A 19,986-nucleotide genomic window follows, 5' to 3' on the forward strand; every position below is an offset into this window, starting at 1 on the left:
AGTTTTATTAAAAAATTAGGGGCAAATGAAAGTAATGTCTCTCCCTTCTAGTTATTTAAATGGAAGTAGCAAATGTGAAATTTGTGGATGTTGGTATTGGGACTAAAGCTGCCAGCCCACGTGTTTGATGGCATGTACATAAAGGCAGATAAGTTTTCTGTCAATTTTGAAAGTTCCTCCTGTAGATGAATGGGGCCTTTTACCCGCTGACTGTATATTCCAAGCCTTGCAATGAATGTTGGATAGTTAATTCACAAAGAAACAAATAATCAGTAAATAACTATGTACAGTGTCCTGCAGTATTGCTAGCAAATTTTTTTTTTTTTTTTTTTTTTTTGCAGCATCAGCACCACTCTTTGTGCTGCACACAGTGAATCTTGGCCAGTTTTAGAAAAACCTTGCAGATAGAGGTTTGTTTTAAGCCGTATCATGCTGTGAACTAAGAGCAAAACTGGTCCTAAATGCAATTTTATCGATGTGGCTGAGAGGGGAGAGGAGGCGCGTGGAGGCAGCAGCCGCTGAATTCTCTGCAGCTCTCCAGGGAAGCAGACCGTGCACCAGGAGTCCACTCCCTGGCTCCTGCACGAGAGCCTCCTCCTTTGGCCTCCCTGGCGTAATTCAGTTGCTTTTGGGTGATGTTTGAACATCCGAATTGTTGAGAGGGGCGTAGTGGAGTTCAGGCAGGAGGGTGGGAGTTGCTTCATGGTGGAGCGTGCAGAAGAGAGGAGTGGGAAAGGTGATGGGTTGGGAAGGATAAAGGGGGAAAAGGGGGGCACAGTCTCTAAGGTGATCTCGTTTTCCCCTTAAGAGACTGAAGGACGACACAGTGTTTCCAATTTAGGTGGCTAGATTAGGCCATAATCCATGCAGCTTTTTGTACAGGTTTCCCACTGATACCAGTGGAAGATCCCTAGTGCGTTGTGGTCCTAAAAGAACCCTGTCTCAAATTCAGATATCTTAGCCGTTGAATTTGACGTCCTTATGGAGGTGTTATCCATGTGTTCGTGTTGTCCCTTCATCCTGAGGAGAAAGCTGTCACTGTGGTTTTTACTGGAGTAACACTGATTTCTTGATTACTAAAGGCGGATCTCATAAAGAGAGCTTTTGAATCTGTGTGGCATGTGAGCTTCACCAGGGGAGGAAGCAGCTGTTCACAACTGTTTCTTGATTGACTGCTTCTGGAATTAACTTGTGTTCTGCAGTTGTGTGTATTGTGCATGTTATAAATGCTCCTTATAGCTGATTTTGTGGGGAACTATTGACAATATCCATCTTACTGTGTTTGCTCTAAGCCATTGTTATTAGCGTATTTTTATTTTTAAATGCATTACTCTGCTGCATTATCTAGTTCTGAAGCTTTAATGCTGATTTAAACATGACTGGTTATTAATTAAGTATTTATAATTTGGTTGGTAGAAGATGCAGAAAAAGACAGACTCAGTGCTCTGTGGAAATTGCAATTTCTTTGTAAATTGATGCTATTTCTGGACAGGAGGAAAGAGTATATTCAGAAAGTGTGTAGATGAACTTTGAATTGCTTCTTCCCATTACCCCAGTTTGCATATCTTGTCCTGAATGATCTTGCACTTAAACATCTGGGGTATGAAATGTTGGGGATTTTTGTGGGGTTTTTTGTTTGTTTGTTTTTTTTGTTTTCTTTTCTTTTTTTTTTTTGATCTCTTGTGTAACTGGGGAGAGCTTTTAATTAAAACTTTCACTGGGTGTACTTAAATGGGTGAGCAATTGAACATTTTCCTCCTTCTGAGATTCACTCTGGGTGTCTGTGTTACTGTCGGGTTTCAGTTCGTGATTACGGGTGACACCGCCGCTTCAGATGGGATAGGGGCGTTCACTGGCATCGCTGCAGACCTGCTGGAAGCAGGAGGTCACGCTGCGAGCAGCTGCAGTTCTCCCGAATGCAGTACACTTTCCCATTGCGTGCACTCTCTCTCTGCTGTTCCAGGTACAGTGTGCAGATCACGACAGCGACGGGTCGCATGACTTGATAGGCACTTTTGAAACTAACCTGACTCAGCTGCAGAAAGCAGGTGACGGCTCTGCGGTGAGCTTCCTCAGTCCTTCGCTAACTTAGGCTGTAATTCGGTCTCTCACAAACCCTTCTTAATATTGACCTCAGAGATATATTTTTAGTTGCTGCCCCCAAAAGTGAATTTTTCTGTCTGTATCTTCGGATTACTAAGCCAGCATCTGCGAAGAATAAAAGCAGGTGTGGGAATTATATTGCTCTGTTTTCCTTGGGTACTGTTACCATTCCTGTTCCTAAAGACATCCTTGAGCCCATTGTCTGTTGGCTGCCAGCCACTTTTCCCCAGCAGTGCAGCTTGCTTTTGCCACTGCTGAGCCAAGTGGAAATAAAGGGGCTTGTTGATCCTTTAACAGACGAGTCCAGAGGTGGGGCTTCTCCCAGATAACATTTGCGATTGAGCTGGTGACTCTCATAAGCGCTCCGTTCGCCTTTCTAGCTAACGGAGAGAAACAGTTATTCCAAGGGGCACTGTTCTTACTTAGTCTTGGGCATCCAGTTTAGAATAAGTTGAATCATTTGCTGCTGGTGCCAGTTGCTCTCTGTTGTCTGCAGTGAAAACCCGAACTGTCGTTCTCGCGGAGATGTCTTGTCTGAATTCAGACAGATGAATCCGCGGATACAGAACATAGCCTGGGACTGCTTCCAGTTGCCAGCCAACTTGATTTCTGTGGTTGTGTTCCTAAAGCTGGTGGAAGGTTCTTGCCTTTTTCCCTAGCCCGTGTGAAATCGGAACTAATACGAGTGAAACAGAACAGTGAAACACTGCCATTGGGAACCTGCAACCTAGGCCAAAAAATACCCTCCCCACCGGGAGATGCTGCCCCCTTGTCTTGTTTGAGTGCATTCCCATCCTTTAACTGAAAAATAACCTGATTATGTTAAGAGAGATGCTTGTATTTGTGTTCAGCTTTTTTTCCCTCTGATTCAATGACGCTGTTCCGTGATTGCATACAGAATAAGAGTTACATTGCTGAGGAGAGAGACTTTTCTGAGGTCTTGCCTCGTGTTTTGCCCAGTGCTGGTAGCAAAAGCTACGATTTAACTCGTCAGATAGCAGCCAAAGTAGTTGCAAACCTTTTTTAAAATTCAGTTTCAGAATTCTTCTGCGAATTTGGGTAATTCTGAAATTGTGTGATGTCTGACATCGTTTCAGTGATTTGTCCTGCTGTAAATGCAGATGTTTTGGAACTTGCTTCTTGCATGCTTGCTTTCTGTAGGTGGAATTTGAATGCATTCATCCTGAGAAAAAACAAAAGAAAAAGAGCTACAAAAACTCTGGCATTATTAGGATAAAATCCTGCAAGGTAGGAAGACTTTTGTTGTTTTTTGTCTTTTTTTAATTTCCTGCTCATAATGAAATCTGTTCTTATGGGGAGGAAGTGTAACACTGTCTGCCTGTTTCTCTAGATCGAGACAGAATATTCATTTCTGGACTACGTCATGGGAGGCTGCCAGATTAACTTTACGGTGAGTTGTTTCCCAACCGCACACCTTGGTAGGCGACAAGAGCAATGAAGTTGTGATTAATACTTTTATTTGCAGAGTGAAGACTGCAAAAAACAAGTGATATTCTATTTTTACTTCTTGTGATCAAGTGGCAACTTTAATGTAACTAGGGTTTCTTAAACTTCTTTTGAGAAATAGGTTCAGTCTGTCAGTGGAAAGGATTACTACTTCTTAAACATGCATGTACCCCGGTGGGAAAAGGTACGCAGGCTTGTTTGCCTGTCCCTGCCTGTGTGCCTGGGAGGAAGGGAGCTAGGTGGGCCTGGTCCAATCCTTTGTTTCTGGGTATGGTTAATTCTTCTCATTTGCTTACGGTGATGCATCAATGACTTGCTGTCATCATCTTAATGGATTAGGTGGGCGTAGACTTCACTGGCTCCAACGGAGATCCCAAGTCACCAGATTCTCTTCACTACATCAGCCCAGACGGGATAAATGAGTACCTGATTGCCATCTGGAGTGTGGGAAGCGTAGTCCAGGATTATGACGCGTATGTAGCTGTCCTAACTCATCCAGCCACTGAACCAAAAATGTGTCAACAGCAGGTGTCAGTGATCACGGCTGATGGGTTGTTCCAGAGCTGTAGCGTTTGAATGACTGAGATGCCACCTTTCCTTGGGAGATCCCTTTTCCCTTCCACTGCTTCCTCCTGCTTCTGTCACTGCCAGGGAGGGCTGTGGCAGCCCTTTGTAATTTGGCTTATTTACTTGGTTTGTCCCTCCGGGTCTACTCTTTTATGGCCCTGGGCTGCTCTGTAATGCTGCTTTATCTGGTCACTAATGCCTTGTTGCTGACGGTGCATTTCAAACATGAATGCCCTGTTTGATTCAATGGGAACACGTTTGTCTGCTCTGTCCTTTAGCCAGCCTATGGTTGGGTTGACTTTTTCTCGTGCTACTTTCAAACCTCCTGAGGGTTCTGTGATGTGCCGCACTGAGAGAAATTCTGAAACTGTCAAGCCCAAGCCTGAAATCCTTGGGTGGCTGGCTGTGGGGAGCTAGATGGTGTACCCGTTCCTTATGGCAGGAATTGAACCTTGCTCTCCAGCTGCTTTCTGGGAATAAAACAGAATAGTGAGTTATTAAAGACTTGCTCTTTCTCATTTCTTGTTGTTGCCATTTCTCTTCAGGGACAAGCTGTTTCCTGCATTTGGGTTTGGAGCTCAGGTTCCTCCTAGCTGGCAGGTACGGCCTCCACAACGCTGGGCAGTTGCTCTGTCTGTGTCTGCATGCCCTAACTGTTTGTAATGTCCCCTTTCCTAGGTGTCTCATGAGTTTGCTTTGAACTTCAACCCCAGCAACCCTTATTGTCAAGGTGAGGACACCTCTAGTAATATTTCACTGAGAGGGAGAGGTGTTTGAAGTGTTGTATTTCTTTCATAACTGGTGAAAAACAGATGCAGTGCCAAGACATGCAACAAACTAGATGTAGTCTCACCTGGATGCTGACAAGAGTGTATGTACGTTGATGCTGACTTCTGTGCGGTCTACATAAGCTCCAGTGAAGGGATCTAGATTTAATTTGAGTGTTAATCCATGCTGAAATTTTTGTTGCTGCAATTTGGTTACTTCTGGTGTATTATAGGTAGCGGTGGATTCAGATCAGCAACGTGCCTGTGCTGGTCATGCTTCCGGGGTGACCACCTGCTAAGGCGGTTGGAGACCCTCGTTACTTCATCAGCAAAGTGTCTATGTTTGAATGTTATCTTTTAAAGGGTTGTATTAAAAACTTACTTTCTTTACAGCTGTCTTCTTTAGTGGAGGTAGTTTCAGCTGTTTTTAATGGCTGCTCTCTAAACTGGATTATGACCTTTTAGGACTAAGAACTGTCTCAGCATGCAGTGACGCAGAATTGTTCTTGAACAAGCATTTTTAACTCCGTTCAGTTTTTCTCTGTGGTCTAAGGCCAACAAAAATTGGAATCTGAGTTTCAGTGTTAAAATCCAAGCATTTCCTCGATCAGTTTGGCATTGTCTGACATTGGGATCTGTGTGTTTGCTCTTTAAGGGTGCCTGTTGAGTAGCTTTGAGAGGTACTGCACTAAAACCTGCATGGTGGACAATGCAAGCAGCAGTGGCACTTGAAATTCCATTGATACAAGCCAGGAATAGGCCAGTTTAGATGGATCCACAGAAGATTTGCACCGTTTAAAATCAGACTTTAAAAAAAATTTTGTTTAGTTAGCCTGAGGAAAGCTTCTTGCATAGGACAAGCCGTAGTGATTGCTATTTCTGTTACAGAAATGTCTGAATCCTGAATCAGGGATCACTATCTAACTTTCACACAAGGAAAATGAAAAGTTAGTGTTCCAGAGAGCTTCTGACCTTGTTGTCTAATTAGACTATAGGCAATTAAACAAGATAAATTGGATGACAAGGTAGTCGTCAGTGTGCCTTCACCTGGGTTATTTTTCCCCACAACTTCCATGAGCTCTGTGATGTTAGAGGCACAAAGAGTGATGTGAAGAATGTAGAATGGGGGAGAAATCAGCAAATCCTGTCTCTGCAGATGTCCACTGGTTTCAGCCCTGTACTTTGTATATTTGCTGTTACCCTGCTGCTTACTTGCCCTTCAGGAGTTCACAGCTGTGTGAAAGTTGTTATCCTTTTGCCGTACTATTTCGTAATGCTTGTAAAATAATTACTGGAGAAGTTGTGAGGCTCTTGTGGCAGCTGCCTGCCTTGTGTTACAGGGATCCAAGGAATAGTGGATGCCTACCGCCAGATCCTGCCTCAGATCCGACTCTATGGGCCAACCAATTTCTCACCTATTATAAACCATGTGGCAAGATTTGCAGCGCACTCGGCACAACAAGGAACTGCTTCAGTGAGTGCATGTCCTTTCCTGTAATCTGCATTGGGTTGGTGTTTCTGTTTTCCATGTTCACGATGGGTTAGAATGGAACGGTAAAGTGATGTCGCCTTCCTTCCTCGAGATGCAAAGTTTGGTTCTCTCCTACTGGCCTACAGAGAGGCCGTTGGTACTCTCTTGGTACATATTGATATGTAGCAGACGTTGACAGTAGTTTTCATTGCTCAAGTGATATTTATTTCTCTTTTTCACGGTTTGCTGGCATTGTACTTACTACTGAAGTATGCAGGGGTGCTGTGTTGGCTTTTAGACCAGTTGGACTCAGTCAGCAGTTGCATCAGTCTAACCTCTCTTGCCGAGCTCCGTCACCTATAGGAAATGCATACAGTATAGAGGGGCTCTACATATTTTATTCCAAACAATTTTGCTCTCAAGAACCTACGCAAAGACCGCCTCCAAGAAAAATATCAGAGGGCTTGACTATCCGTCCCACCATGGTGGCATGCAGGATCGGGCTATCTGGAGGGCCAGGTTAACAAAGGAGTCTGAGAACTGTTAAATCAGCGTGCTAATTGCATTGCAGAGCACCTGTGCTACCCTGTAGTTGTGTTGCATGTCCTGTTTGTGTGCTTGCATGTCCAGGGCAGCTGTTAAAATTAAACTCCATTTCCTTAAACTTCATTCCTTTTGCTTAAGGAATTCCTTATAGATAAAACTAATTCCATTTTGACAGACCAGTCAGGAGGAATTTTGATGTACGCCTTGGTTCTTGCTTTATGGTCTAGCTGTTCCAGTATTTTTGGTTCGACTTACGTTTGTGTGTACGTCAAAAGACGTTTCCCACACTGAGGTGCTTGGTCTAAGGAGATCCATTTTTTACATTTCTGAGGGTATTTTTTAGCTTTCCCAACACTTGGGGGAATCTTCTTATTTCTTTATATGTTACATATCTCTACTTTTTCTTACAGACAGAAAACTAACTATTTAAATAAAGAACCTGTCAGTAATGGGGTACAACTGTAGTAACACTTGTGTTAACTGGGTTTTTGGAATGGGAAATGCACTTTTCATTGTGTGTGTGTGTGTCGTTTTTTGTTTTCATTTTAAGTCTGTAGAAAGCTGCTGTAAAGCAGTGGTTGCTCGTTTCAGAACTAGGTGCTAAACCTTACCGTCTGGGAAAGGAAGGAAATGTTAAACACTTTACCATGCTAATGAATTGGGTTTGAGGTATTTTTTTTCTTTCTAGAAAAGTTCGTGTGTTCTTCCCCTCTTGTTATCTCTAATGTGTCTTTGTGTCATGACATTTGTCACTGCTGTGTTTTGAGATTTCTAATACTTTAAGTTATTGGTGACTAAAAAAGAAGGCTTTTTGAGTTACACTCTAGGGATATTAAATATTGAACTTTAACCTTTTTGAGATGTCAGTGAATAAAGCAGCAGTCATCAGTGAATTTTGGATGCTTTGTTGAAGCATACAAAGCTTTTGAAGCTTTGTTGATTTAGTAGTACTTTGCCCACCTCTAGTTCTTTCTGTCAGTTGATGTAGTTGTTCTTTATAACTTGAATTTAAGCCTTTATCCTTTTTCTAGTACAGAGTGCGCAATGAAAGGTGTTATGCATATGAAAAAACGGGAATAAACATAAGTTTCTTTAATGTTCTGGTTTTGCCTTAGCCACAGCACCATCTGATTTCTTCCTTGGAGTAAGAAATTGCTCCATCAGCCTCCAGTTATGTGAGCTTTGATGTTGAACTCCCTAACTGGGTGCTTTCTAATGTTTTTCAGCAATATTTCATCTTGCTGATCATCACAGATGGAGAGATCACTGATCTGGACCAAACTAGGCAAGCGATTGTTAATGCCTCTAAGCTGCCGATGTCCATCATTATTGTCGGAGTTGGTGAAGCTGATTTCAAAGCCATGGAATTCCTTGACGGAGACAACGGTGTCCTGAAGTCCCTGACAGGAGAGCCAGCTGCACGAGACATCGTCCAGTTTGTGCCTTTTCGACAGTTCAAAAACGTAAGTTGTCTTTAACTCAGAAGAGTCCTGGTGCTGGTACATATGCAGATACTACATCTAAAAAAACCGAGCGTGGGTCTAGACAAGGCAGCAAGCTGCGTGCTCCAAGTGCTGTCCAGGCGCTGGGAATTGAGATGTTTGCTTCTGCGTTCGAAACTGTGTGCCTCGTCACAGCTCTCTTGTAGCTTCTCTTAGAGCTCTCCTGTCATTGGTTCTGTGTACTGTATCTTGACCGTTACAGAGTTAAAGCAGTAAAGGAGATGTTTTCTCTCCTGGGATGCAAACATTAGGGCAAGGAAATGAGATCATATTGTCAGTCTCTGTTGAGTCCCATCTTATCATTTAAGATAAGTCTTCCCTGCTGTTGAAAGCAGTCCTTTCGTTCCCCAGCTCCTCCCTACTTCCAGGGTTGGCACTAGCATTCCTGCATGTTGCACAGTGAGTTGGGTTGAAAAGTAGAGTCAAGTGAAAACCCAGGATAAGAGAAATTGTTAGTGGCTGGGGCAGTTTCCCACTCGGATCAGGGCCGTACAAAGGCTGTGTGAGCCTGGGCTTGAGGTGGTGGCAGTGCAGGGGTGGGAACAAATGATTTTTCGTCAGCTGTGCTCACCGAGACTGACTGGAAATGCTCTTAAAACTGCAGCAAGGAACTCTTGAAACAGGGAGCGAGATGTGGCAGGTGGGGGGGGCTGCGCTCTGAATCTGTAAGAGAGTTTGTCACTGGGCTGATAAATCCTTTCTCTGCAGTATTTCTCATTTATTCTCCCTGTTCTTCTTGCAGGCTCCCCGTGAGGCGCTTTCCCAGATGGTTCTGGCTGAAGTGCCTAAGCAGCTGGTGTCATACTATAAATGGCAGGGATGGCCACCAGTGAAACCACCGGAAATAAAGAAGGTGTAGATCGCAGCCTGGCCCTGGCTCTCCCTTGCACACTGTGCGTGCTCAGTGTTTCAAGTTTGTATCGTTCACACTAATTCTCTTACCCGCTTGCGCGCTGCGTCTTTGATCTTTCCTGTTCCTGATCGGAAGAAATGTAAATATGGAAAAAACACAACTGCTGGCAGTTTTTGTCACAGAAAAATAAACCTTGTTGGTTTTCTACCTTGCAACAGTGCCACATCATACCACGCATCATTGCTTGACGTGGCCTATCCGCGGCTTGGTATCAGCATGAGCATTGAGCTGCTCGTGCAGCACTGCTTCAATGCTGAGATTGGTAGGAGACGTATTGCGATCGTGCTTGCTGTAATGATACTTATCATGTGTTCCTTGATAGGTTTTTTGTGGTTGTGTTTTTTTTTTTTTTTCCCTTCTATTAAGTTGCCTTGGGAATGGGGACCCTTCTGTCCTCATTGGTACCAAAATCTGTTGGTTGGATGCCTGAGGTAGTAGTTCCTGTTGTGCCTTCATAAAATGCCAGTATATTTTTTATATGTAGAGGTTTATTTTTAAATTTCAGTAACCATACTTCACAATCGTCTTTTTAATCACATTTTTATATTGGCAAACTTTGGTTCTGTGACGGCCTCTTGCTTAGAGCCATTGTTGCAATTTAAGAGCACTGCACTTTGCTTATTTGCTGGGGGGGATTAATGAGGATTAATCATTAGTTAATCAGAGGTGGGGTGGGATTAATGAGTCACATTGCTGGATTTTGAAAGTCACATTAACTGGAAACATTGAAATAGAGATGCTTTGAGCGATCCCTTCGTGTCACAGAAGTTAGGAAGTGAAGAAGTAACTGTGGAACTCCAAAGAGGTATTTCCTTGTCTGTTGTGAGGTCTGCAGTGTCAGAGGTGTGAAGTGTCTATTATGAGGTCTGAGGACTACGACAGGCACATGGTAGCAAAGCACAATTGTTTTGAGAGACTGGAGTTGATAGTTCATTTTAAAATAGAGATAAAGAAACTTGGGCTTGTCATTGCACTACAAGTGGTCATCACTTTCAGTTTCGTAAATAAATAATCTGCTTTGACATACATAACACGTCTGGACTCTTATTTCCTTTCTGGGCTTTTCCTTTTGTTTTCCGGCAGTGTGAATGTTTTGGTGTGTGGAAGGTCTTTGCTGTAGTGCTAGCCTGGTGGTGATTTCAGCACCTGAGTGTGCCTAGGTTGAGTGTCATCAGCTGCAAAAGCAGAGCAAGTTGTCCATCATCATCAGTTTTGTTACCTGTTAATCACTAAGACTGCCAAACATATATCCTGCAGCCCTGTCGTGCGGTAAGATGAGCTGTTTCTTTACTGTGAAATTATGAAAGAACTTGTGTATTCTATCAGGTAAACCAGGAAATGGTGAGAATACATTGGAAGGCTGCCTTGGTGATCCGGGCTATGGAACTGGTAGGTTACAAGCCCACGTGAAAGCAGAACCTGGGTTTGAATCAACGCCCTCAACTAGACTAGTTGTTCTGGATGGTATCTGTGACCAAACTAGTACGTAGCTTGTGCTTGAAGGGTTGTGGGTCTAGGACCGCTGCTGAGCAAAGATTAATTTATGCTACTTTTTTATTCAAACCTAGCTTTGACGACGATGCGTTCTCCCGGGCTCTGCAGGCAGCAGGGCTGTCTCTCCTGAAACACTCTGTCCTCTAGCCTGCAGCACCCAATTTTCTTGCACTTAGATTCTTGAAGGAAACCAGGCAACCTGCGTTCTTGAGCGGCTGCCTAAACTAAAATGTGTTACAAGTGTGGAAGAGAGGGAGGAAAACTGCCAAGTCTTCTCTGAGAAACTGCACCGTTGTTGAGAGCATCCTTTACTCATGTTTTCAGCTGCTTACGACCTGTCGGCAGAGCTCTCCTTCCCTGTATTAGCCGTACAAGAAACTAAGGCTGGTTTTTGTGTGTGTGTCTTTTTTCTTCTTTTTAATAAAGTGTTCTTTAAAGGATATTTACAGCAGTAGTTCTGAAGGCTTACCGGTCCCTTGTTTGGACCAAGAGATACTGGTGGCTGTGTGTAGTGCTTGGCTTCAATGAATGTTGTTTTTGGCAAGTTGTCAGCAGCACGTTGGGACTTTCCTTGGCTCCAGCCTTGAGGGGCAGAAGATGGGCTCTGAGCAGCAGAAATTGTAGTGGGAAATCCATTTCACCTGGCAGTTCCCACTCAGAAGGAAGAGAATGAATCTTCTGCCTCTCTGTGCTGGCTATGAGGAGCGGAGTCACTGTGTTCTGCAGCTAGCCGAGGTGTCTCCACGTGCTGGACTCATTCGTGGTAGGAGAGACCTTCCCTGTTTTGGGGAGGAAGAGGCCAAGATGTGGAAGAGGCAGGTCTGAGGAAGTTCTTCCCCCTGCAGGAGCAAAGGAGAATATGGAGGAGACGCGGTTTACTTGCAGGTAAGTGGCTGAAATGTGAGTGACCAAAGGCACACGAGTCCTGTGCTTGTCACTTGAGAACTAGAGCTGCACGGGTGCGGGCCTAGGTAAAAAGCCATGGGAGGGGCAAGCTTGGAAGCTGCTGATCCGGCACAGCACAGTTGTGCCTGTTTTCTCTCATTCTTGACTCTCCCCAGGGCTCCTGCTTTTAGAGGCAGTGAAGACAGCTGCCGGGCGCTGTGGGGAGAGGCTGGGAGCCATGTGTCCTGCCTTGTGCTGCCCTGGGTGTCGCTGGAATGCGGATTTATGGCATAGTTGTCGCTTGAGGTAGATGAGAGCTCGGGTTTGAGCTCAGGTTTTCTTCCTCAGGAGAATGTTCTGTTCTTGCCCAGTGCTGATCCATCCTCCCGGATCACGCTCTTGCTTTATCTCCACAATAAGCACGGGGAACACGCTAGAAGTCTTGTTACCCTGGCCTTGGCCGAGATTGAGCGAACGCTCTTGTACTTGTGGTCCCCAAAGGTGTTTCAGCCTTGGGGCTTTGTGTAAGTCAAAAGCTAGTGCATCGGGGAGGGTTCCTCTTGCTTCTAGGACATCTGGCAATAAATACTAGTGACATGTTGTGCCAGATTACGCCGTGCTACCCAACAGAGCTCCCTTCTCTGGGGGAGATAATGCTCCATCCCCCTTCTTTGCCCAAGCAGCTTATTGGGCTAAGGGCCCTACTTGGGGTCTAAAATGTTTGTTTCCTCCAGGGACTGTTTCACTAAGACTGAGGCACGGTGGTCTTTAGGTGAATGCAAGTGATGGGACCACTCCAGGTGTTTGAGGGAGCCATACAAACCCCACTGGGAGATGATGGCTTTTGGTCATCTTTGAGCAAATGCTGGATACACCCATCAGCGACATACTTTGGTGGTCTGAGTGTCTCATTGAACAGCCTAAATTCCCCCCCTCGCCCCCCACCTCCAGCCGTGACGGAGTGTGGGGTGAGGGCACTGAGCTTTCTGTGCTGCCCTAAACTGATTGGCCTCTCATTTGGGTTCACAGAAGTGGTGCCAGAGGCTGCTGGCCTGCTGTGTTCCGTTGCTGCGCCATGAAGTGGCATCCTCCCCGCTGCGGTGTGTTTCCACTGCCCTCGGCGCCACTTCTCTGGTGCTCCAGGAAGCTCTTGTGTAAGAGGAAAATAAAGGGAATAACTGCAGGGCTTGGTTCGAAGCAGCCTGGCATTGCATTGCACAGACATGATTCACTCCTCAGTGTTTGCAGAGCTGGATTAGCCGCTCTGGGCGGCTGCAAGGCACCCTGTACAGCATGCGCGGGTGCAGGTGTTTGCCGCTGGGTGCGGAGCGGGGAGGGAAGGAACGCTTTCCAAATCCTGCTGAGCTTTTGATGGTATGATTGCTCTAATCTGGCCTGAATCTGTGTTCTGGAAGGGCTCCCTCATCCCTCATTTACCAGTTCTTGGGCAGGTGAGGTGAGCTGAAGCAGGTGAGGCGTGCTGTGCCCCAGGTCTCCATCCTGTGAGGGGCTGGGGCTCGTGCCCTGCGCGGCTCCAACCCCACCCTCCGTGGATTTCGGTGCTCGTCTCTGTCCTGCAGGGAGCTGGCACCCGGGCTGCAGCCTCTGTCCCCAGAAAGTGCTCGGGTGTCCCACTTGCACACGCTTAGCTCCTCCGGTCCTGCGTGGGGGGGTCGCCCAGCACTTTCCTCCTGTCAGGGGAGCCCGACCTTCCTCCTCCGAGGGCTGCAAGCAGCCCGGCTGCCTTCCCTTTTCCCTCCTCCCTCTGTTTGCTTTGGAGGGGTTGAACCGCAGAAGCTGTGACCGGGCTGGAGCAGCCGCGGGGTTGGGGCGGCCGAGAGCGGAGCCTGGCCCCTGTCTCCGGTCCCAGCCTCGGAAGCCCCCCGTCCCCGTAGGCCGCGGGGCTGAGGGGGGCGGAGCAGCCAGGCGGCCTCCCCCGCCCCTCTCCCTCCTGTCCCTCGGCGGGGGCTCCGCGGCCCGTGGGGTGCCGGGGCGGGGAGCGGGCGGCCGAACCGGCCCGGCGAGTCGGGGCTGAGTCACTCCGGGCCGAGCGGGGCCGCGCTGCCCACCACCGGCTCCATGGCCCTCAGCGTCGGCGTCCGGCGGCTCTCCCGGCTGCCGGGCCGCGGCGAGCGGCAGGTGCAGCTCAGCTTCCGAGGTGGGCCCCGGCGGGCGGGCGGGCCCGGGTCTGCCTGCCGCGCTGCCCGCCGGCACCTCACGGTCTCCCTTCTCCTTCCCAAGGCTTCACCCAGAAGACGAGGAAGATCCGCTGCGGCCCGGAGGCCGTCTTCGGGGAGGTGAGGGCGAACCGGCGGCTCCCTCGCGGGTGTCGTCCGTGGGACAGGGGTGGGACACAGCCGCGTCCCGGCCGATGCCTGGTGGGGCAGCAGGGCCGGGAAGCGCCCGCCTGCACCGTCCCGTCCCCGGAGCCCGTAGCTGGTTCCCGCCCGGCTGCCTCTGTTCCCCTGGGCAGGCATCGGGTGAGCCGCAACCTCGGGGCGCAGCTTTGCGATGTGCCCGAGCCCGATGGCTCCTGCCCTGGGTGATCTCTTCTCCCCAGGCACCCCTGTGCCTTCCCATGCTCCGTCTCACCCCTCAACCCCTTCCCAGAGCGACGATGCTCTGGCCCCTGTAGCAGCTGACCTGCAGCTCTGTGCTGCTGGAGGGGCTCTCGCTCCCCTCCCCGTCCTTCCTCCATTCCCAGCTCCAGGGTCTGCCCTGGCCAGCGGGGCGGGAAAGTAACTTCCCCCTGGAGCAGCTTTTTGTCGTGCTCGTTGGTTCTGTCACCTTGCAGAGGAGACCAAACAGGCGCCAAATGTGGGAAAGCGTGGCTGGGAATGAATCCTCATCCCCTCCTGCTCTGTTTGGTTGTAGCTCTTTCGCTGGCCTCACTACGGGAAGCTCGTTGTGGGAGAAATGCTGTCCGTTAAGGTTTATAACTGCAGCAAGGTTTTCAGTAACAGGTACGTTCTTTGGGTGTTGGGGTGACGAGCAGAGGTGGGGAAAGAGATATACTGGGCTTTAAATTTTTCCCTGGGAGTAGAAAACTTCTACTGGAAGTTTGGTGGAAGGAAGATGAACAGTATACAGGTTATAGAAGACAGATGGAGCTGGTCGTTCTGGTGGGGCAGCAGTGCTGTATATAGTAAGTTAAATAACGCTTTGTTAGATTTAGTTGCACCAGCGATAACAGAGACTACGCAAGGATCCAGATCAGACCCCCAGGTGGGACAAAGGTAAAATAGGCCCCTAAAAAGTAGAGCTGCAAGGCGGGACTTGCAGCAGAATGGGGACCTGCTTTCACCCTGTAGATCCACCTCGTGACCGTGACCGTGCTACACGCAAATTCAAGATGCCTATCAGCGAGGAAAAGCCCAAAGCCTGTGGTGGTATGGTTTAACCTTTAAAAAAGACAGCAATTTAAATTTAAAGGATCAGCCAGAACTTAGAATGCTTCTAGGTGGCACAGACGCAATACTGTGAACTCAGCAGTTATTCCAGCAGTTGTAAAACACTTCAGGGAATCCCGAGAGTGGAGGTGACAGATTGAGTAGTGGTAGGGGAGCAAGCAAGGGAGCAGAGACGTGTCCTTCCAGGCCATGTGAAACGTGAGGATGCAGGGAAAGGTGCCAGCTCTGATAAGGAAAATGTAAGAACTGGAGGAAAATCAACAGTAACAACTTTCTAGAGGTAGTTAACAACACCAACCTTTTCAAAGCTATCGTAAGCCTGATAGAGAGGGTGTGGAGGAAACAGATGAGTACAGCACATGCGAGACACTTAAAAGATAAAGCCAGAGCAGAAAATGTGGCTGAACTTTGTGTCACCATTTACTGTGTGCTTTCCTTTGGGAGCTGGATCAGAGGAATTGTCTGTGACTGAAACGTCAATAGAAACTGCTTATAGGACAAATAGATAAAACAAACAGTAACAAATCACCAGGACCTGATGGCGCTGAGCAAAGAAGTCGATGGGAAGTGCCTGGACTGGCACTGCCAGCGTCTATCCATGCACCTCTGCTGCCGGGGAGCAGAGTAATGGCAGGTGACAGGCGTTACAGTTTAAAAGCAGTTGGTCAGTGCACTGGGATGATCAAAAATAAATAGGGTGTGAAAGGACAGAAGGGAAAAATTTGTTACGCCGCTGTATCAGTCTGTGGTCTCTGGACTCCTGCGCGTGCAGTCTTTCTGTGGCAGCAGCATTGAGCTGGAAAAGCTGGAGAGGAGGGGGATGAGTGGAGAGACTCCTTCCTTGGAGGCTGGACAGGCTCTGTGTCTCAGAGAAAAGGGAGGTGAGAGGGAATACGAGAGATCAGCAGTTTGCAGCTGAAATGGAGGTGACTGGGGAATAATTCCTTCTGTCTCGGTCCCGGGCAGGCAGTGAAAAGCTCTGATGGTTTCCAGCATGCAGTAGGAAGCTCTGCTTTGCGCGGGGTTAGCCCGGCTGCTGGCAGAGCTGCCATGGGGAGGTGGAGGCCAATGTACAAACGGGTTCCAGACAGCAGTAATACAAGGTGGGGTTAGGAGCAGCTGAATGCAATCCAGCACGCGTTACAGCTGCTTGCGGGGAGCCAAATGAGCCTTCCCCACGGAGAAGCTCCTTTGGAGCAGATAAATTTTGGCCCGACTTGCTGCAGACCTCCCTACAGCCACCGTTTTATGTCCTCTTTCTGTATTTCCTTGTGTGGAGCCTCTGCTTCCCAGTTTTGTTTGGGAAGTCACCCCAGCCCTGCTGGGTGCCCAAACACAGGCTGGCTCCCGTGAAGCCTAGCTCTGCCGAAGGGGAGAGCTCTCACAACCGGTGGGATTGGATCTGCACAAGCCTTCAACTGTCAATGGCAGCTCAGCTGCAGGCGGCTGCCTGGGCATGACCGGGGTGGAGGCCCAACCCACTCCAGTCAGTGGGGCTCGGGTGTTTCGGCTGCCAGACTCTCTATGGAAAGCACTGCAGCAGTTCGCTGCCTTCACCGCCGCTCAGAAGGGCTGTGAGCAGGAGAGCGGAAATCCTGGTACTCTCCTCCCCCAGGATGCAGGCACTGATGTTACATACAGTATTGCTGCAGCCTCTGGTTTCGTTCCAGGCTTCTCGGCACCCTTGTCCTTAGCCTTCAGCACCTGGTGACGTCTGGGAGGCTGATCCTCCGGGAGGCCCTCGTTGACAGGAACCACAGAGTCACTGACGTAAGTCCTCCGCGGGTAGCCTGGCCATCAGCAATCAGGAAAAACCAGGGGACCGGGGGCTGAGGGGGAGTCCAAGGTGCTGCTTTGAGCCTGGGAGCGCTGCGGCATTTGTGCCCTCTCTACACAGGGATGCAGCCACTTTACACACATCAAGCGGTTTTAGGAGCATCCAGAAGTGCGTGGGGTGGGCTGGGGGCCCTGGAGACCTGCTGAGGGCCTGAATGAGCAGAGGGAGCCTGCCCCCCTCTGACACCAGGGCTCACAGTGCCCTTTGTGCTGTTGGAAAATGAACAGGACACAAAAATGAACCATTTCCTGCCAGTTGGGTGTGCGGGCATGGTTCGGTGAGTGATGGACAACCAGGGCTTGGTGCCAGGGCTGCAGGCAGAGCCAGGAGGAGGAGAGGCAGGGGCGGGCAGCCCTGCGACGTGCTGCGCCCCATTTTGCCCTTCCCACGGGCAACCTGACTCAGCCTCGTGGTGGCATGTGGGATGCAGCCCTGTGGCCACCAGACCACAAGCCTGAGTGTCACAGGCATGGCTTTCCTGTATTGCTGAGCTGGCTGGTTCAGGGAGCAGGTGGAATCTGAGCATTTTCAGGATGATTTTTAGACCAATGCAGCTCACTGCATAAACAGTTGTGCCAGCAAAGGGACCAGGGACTAGACCGACCCTTCGGCATCACTCCGTCCTGGCGATGGTTTGAGGGGACTGAGCGAGGGGCACTTACGTTGCTGTAAAGTCAGAGCTGCTCTGCAGCCCAGCCCGTCGCCCCTGGCTGCCTCTTCCCTTGTGCTGCCGGCAGCACTCATGCCGACGAGCCGCTCTAACCAAAAACCAACTGCATCTGGTTTCGCCAGGTTAGTTTTCGATCGTGCAGCCCTTTCTGCGCAAGGGCTGTGGGGGAAAGAAAAAGGGCAGGCAAGACTGGGCACCCATCCAAGGGCAGCCTGAGACCCTCTCCCTCAGCTCAGCTGGGAAGAGACGCGTCCCCAAGGCTGTTTCAACCGCTCCTCCTTTATCAAAGTGGGAACAAAGCCCTTCCTGCTATTCCAAGTCCTGTTCTTCTCTGGGACTTGTGTTATTTCCATCCCTTTTTCTTCTGGTGGTTTGAAGGGGTTTTTGAGAGCCTCAGCTATCCACCCAGCCTTTGCTGCTGCCTTTCCTGGTCGCTGTACTGCTGCTTTCTTGGCCTGTATTTCTCCTCCCAGAAACACATGTTTTCCAGGGACTGAGCTATGAACGCATCCCCTTCAGCCTGCGAAGAAGTGACCTCCTCCATGGCTGCAATTTTGGCCTCTGGAGGGAAATTCTCGTGCATTTGTGTTGGTTTGAGATCAGACTGATCACTTGCAGACAAAGTATTTTCAGACCTGTACTGGCTGTGCCAATACCCAACACGCCCTGTACTTCTCTGGCTGTCTTTCTTCATCACTAATGCTGAGTCAGCGTCTCTGGTGATGCAGGCTCTGGGTGTGCTTCTGGCTCCTGTGGTGTTTCAAACCAAACTGTCATGCCCGGGGATGCTCTTCCAGATGTCTTGTGCCTCCCACGGGGAGTCTGCTCCAAACCCCTGCAAGTTAGTTTGCTCTGCTCAGGGCTCTCCCCATTTCCCTTGCCAAAAGTGCCCTGAGATGGCTCTTAGGGGCCTCTCCGCAGTATATTTTAGATTTGGAAACTTGAGCCAGCTTTTATTCAGTGAATCCTGGAGTTTGGGAAACTGTAGGGGAGGGAGATTGGTTAACTCTAGCTCATTGATGGAGGCAGACAAGGAGACTATGGTATAAACAGGCTTCTTACGGGGTTGTGACCCCCTTCCTTCCCCTTCTTCCCACTAGCATCTCACTTCTTTTTTAATTCCATGCTCCCCTTCCCTTTCTCCATGACGTTTCTGGAGTCGTTTTGTGGCTGCCAAGCTCTCAGGCAGCTTCATTTTCTGTTTGTAGATCTACATTGAGTTGGATTTGCGCTACCAGCCTCCAGATGGCTCAGCTGGGACCTGGGTTGAAGAGGACTTTGTCTATCAGATGAAAGACAGGTATTGAAATCCTGGGAGGAGCAAATTTCCAGGCAGCTTGTACAGCCGCCTTTGCCAGTGGCAGCCTTTGAGATGCAATCCCAATCTCCACTGAGGTGGAGACTCAGTTACTCTCCACCTCTGGCCAGGCCGATGCATCTCTGCTCTACGGTGACAATAAGTGAGCAGGGGTCTTGGGAAGAAGAGACCTTGTCTTCACAGAGAGACCATGATTGCAACAACCCGGTGCACCCTGGGAGTCCTTTCGGACTCAAGAGCATTTCTGCAGCCTTTCTGGCTGACAGCAGCAAGACTTTTTGATTGCAAAGTTGCAGAGAAAGTGGCTTTGGACTGTAGCAACCCCAAGCACCTTGCACGCAGGTGGCGCCCGAAGGCAGGGGAGATGCGGGTGTCTGGGCGGACAGGATAACAGGCAGCAGCAAGGTCTGGAGTGCCAGAGGCAAAGCAGCGGGCACACGGGGTGAACAGTGGAAAAGCATCACTTAGGAGGATGCTCGTGTCCCTGCCAAGAGCCAAGCAGAAACGTGGCTGTGGCACTATTAAATGCATCAGTGAACAGCCTCAACACACCCGTTTTTCAGCAAAGCATCTCTTTTTCTTACAGTTCAGAGTTAGTCATCTGCAATCCTGGATTTGAGGAGCTGGAGTAAGTAGTCCCACTCCCCATGGGTGGAGCGGAGTGCACAACCCGCTTATCAGGGCTGATGATGCGGCATGTGACATGGTGGGGGGTTTGCAGGGCAACCGAGGGGCCAAGAGCGAGTGAACTGGACCGGAGGGCTGCTGCTCTGGGCAGGAAGCTGGTGAAAGGCCTGGAGACTGATGAGGAAGAGGAAGAGGAGGAAGAAGATTTCTATGATGTGTCTGAGATGGAGGTCTCGGGCATCATCTTCAGCCCTGTGAAGAGGTATCCATGGCATGCTCTTCTCTCTTGCCCCTGCTTGGGCCCTGGGGCTAGTGCCAAGTGCCAGCTCATGGGGTGGTTTCTGGGGGAATCTTGCATCTCCTGACATTCTGCTTCTGCAAAATGTCAGAAACCTTCAATCTCCAGTGG

General features: G+C 49.0%; 2 protein-coding genes across 10 annotated transcripts in view; both read left to right on the forward strand.

Moving 5' to 3' along the window:
• The window catches only part of CPNE1 (copine 1), a 44,844-nt gene extending 34,490 nt beyond the window's left edge, over window positions 1–10,354 (forward strand). For 5 of the 6 annotated variants that reach the window (XM_063350517.1, XM_063350519.1, XM_063350516.1 and 2 more), the window contains 9 exons: window positions 1,964–2,062; window positions 3,265–3,351; window positions 3,455–3,514; window positions 3,910–4,043; window positions 4,683–4,737; window positions 4,816–4,867; window positions 6,245–6,378; window positions 8,148–8,384; window positions 9,166–10,354. In XM_063350517.1, the coding sequence (XP_063206587.1) occupies window positions 1,964–2,062; window positions 3,265–3,351; window positions 3,455–3,514; window positions 3,910–4,043; window positions 4,683–4,737; window positions 4,816–4,867; window positions 6,245–6,378; window positions 8,148–8,384; window positions 9,166–9,282 (975 nt within the window). In that variant the 3' untranslated portion in view covers window positions 9,283–10,354. The remainder of the gene's footprint in view (window positions 1–1,963; window positions 2,063–3,264; window positions 3,352–3,454; window positions 3,515–3,909; window positions 4,044–4,682; window positions 4,738–4,815; window positions 4,868–6,244; window positions 6,379–8,147; window positions 8,385–9,165) is intronic. The other variant, XM_063350521.1, reaches the window with a different exon arrangement.
• Window positions 10,355–13,794: 3,440 nt separating this feature from the next.
• The window catches only part of LOC134522540 (fer-1-like protein 4), a 42,993-nt gene continuing 36,801 nt past the window's right edge, over window positions 13,795–19,986 (forward strand). For all 4 annotated transcript variants that reach the window (XM_063350291.1, XM_063350292.1, XM_063350294.1 and 1 more), the window contains exons 1-7: window positions 13,795–13,873; window positions 13,957–14,012; window positions 14,590–14,678; window positions 16,796–16,895; window positions 18,841–18,932; window positions 19,537–19,578; window positions 19,672–19,839. In XM_063350291.1, coding sequence (XP_063206361.1) covers window positions 13,795–13,873; window positions 13,957–14,012; window positions 14,590–14,678; window positions 16,796–16,895; window positions 18,841–18,932; window positions 19,537–19,578; window positions 19,672–19,839 — 626 coding nt within the window. The remainder of the gene's footprint in view (window positions 13,874–13,956; window positions 14,013–14,589; window positions 14,679–16,795; window positions 16,896–18,840; window positions 18,933–19,536; window positions 19,579–19,671; window positions 19,840–19,986) is intronic.

This window comes from Chroicocephalus ridibundus, chromosome 12, assembly GCF_963924245.1.
Source record: "Chroicocephalus ridibundus chromosome 12, bChrRid1.1, whole genome shotgun sequence".
NCBI classification, from domain to species: Eukaryota; Metazoa; Chordata; class Aves; order Charadriiformes; family Laridae; genus Chroicocephalus; species Chroicocephalus ridibundus.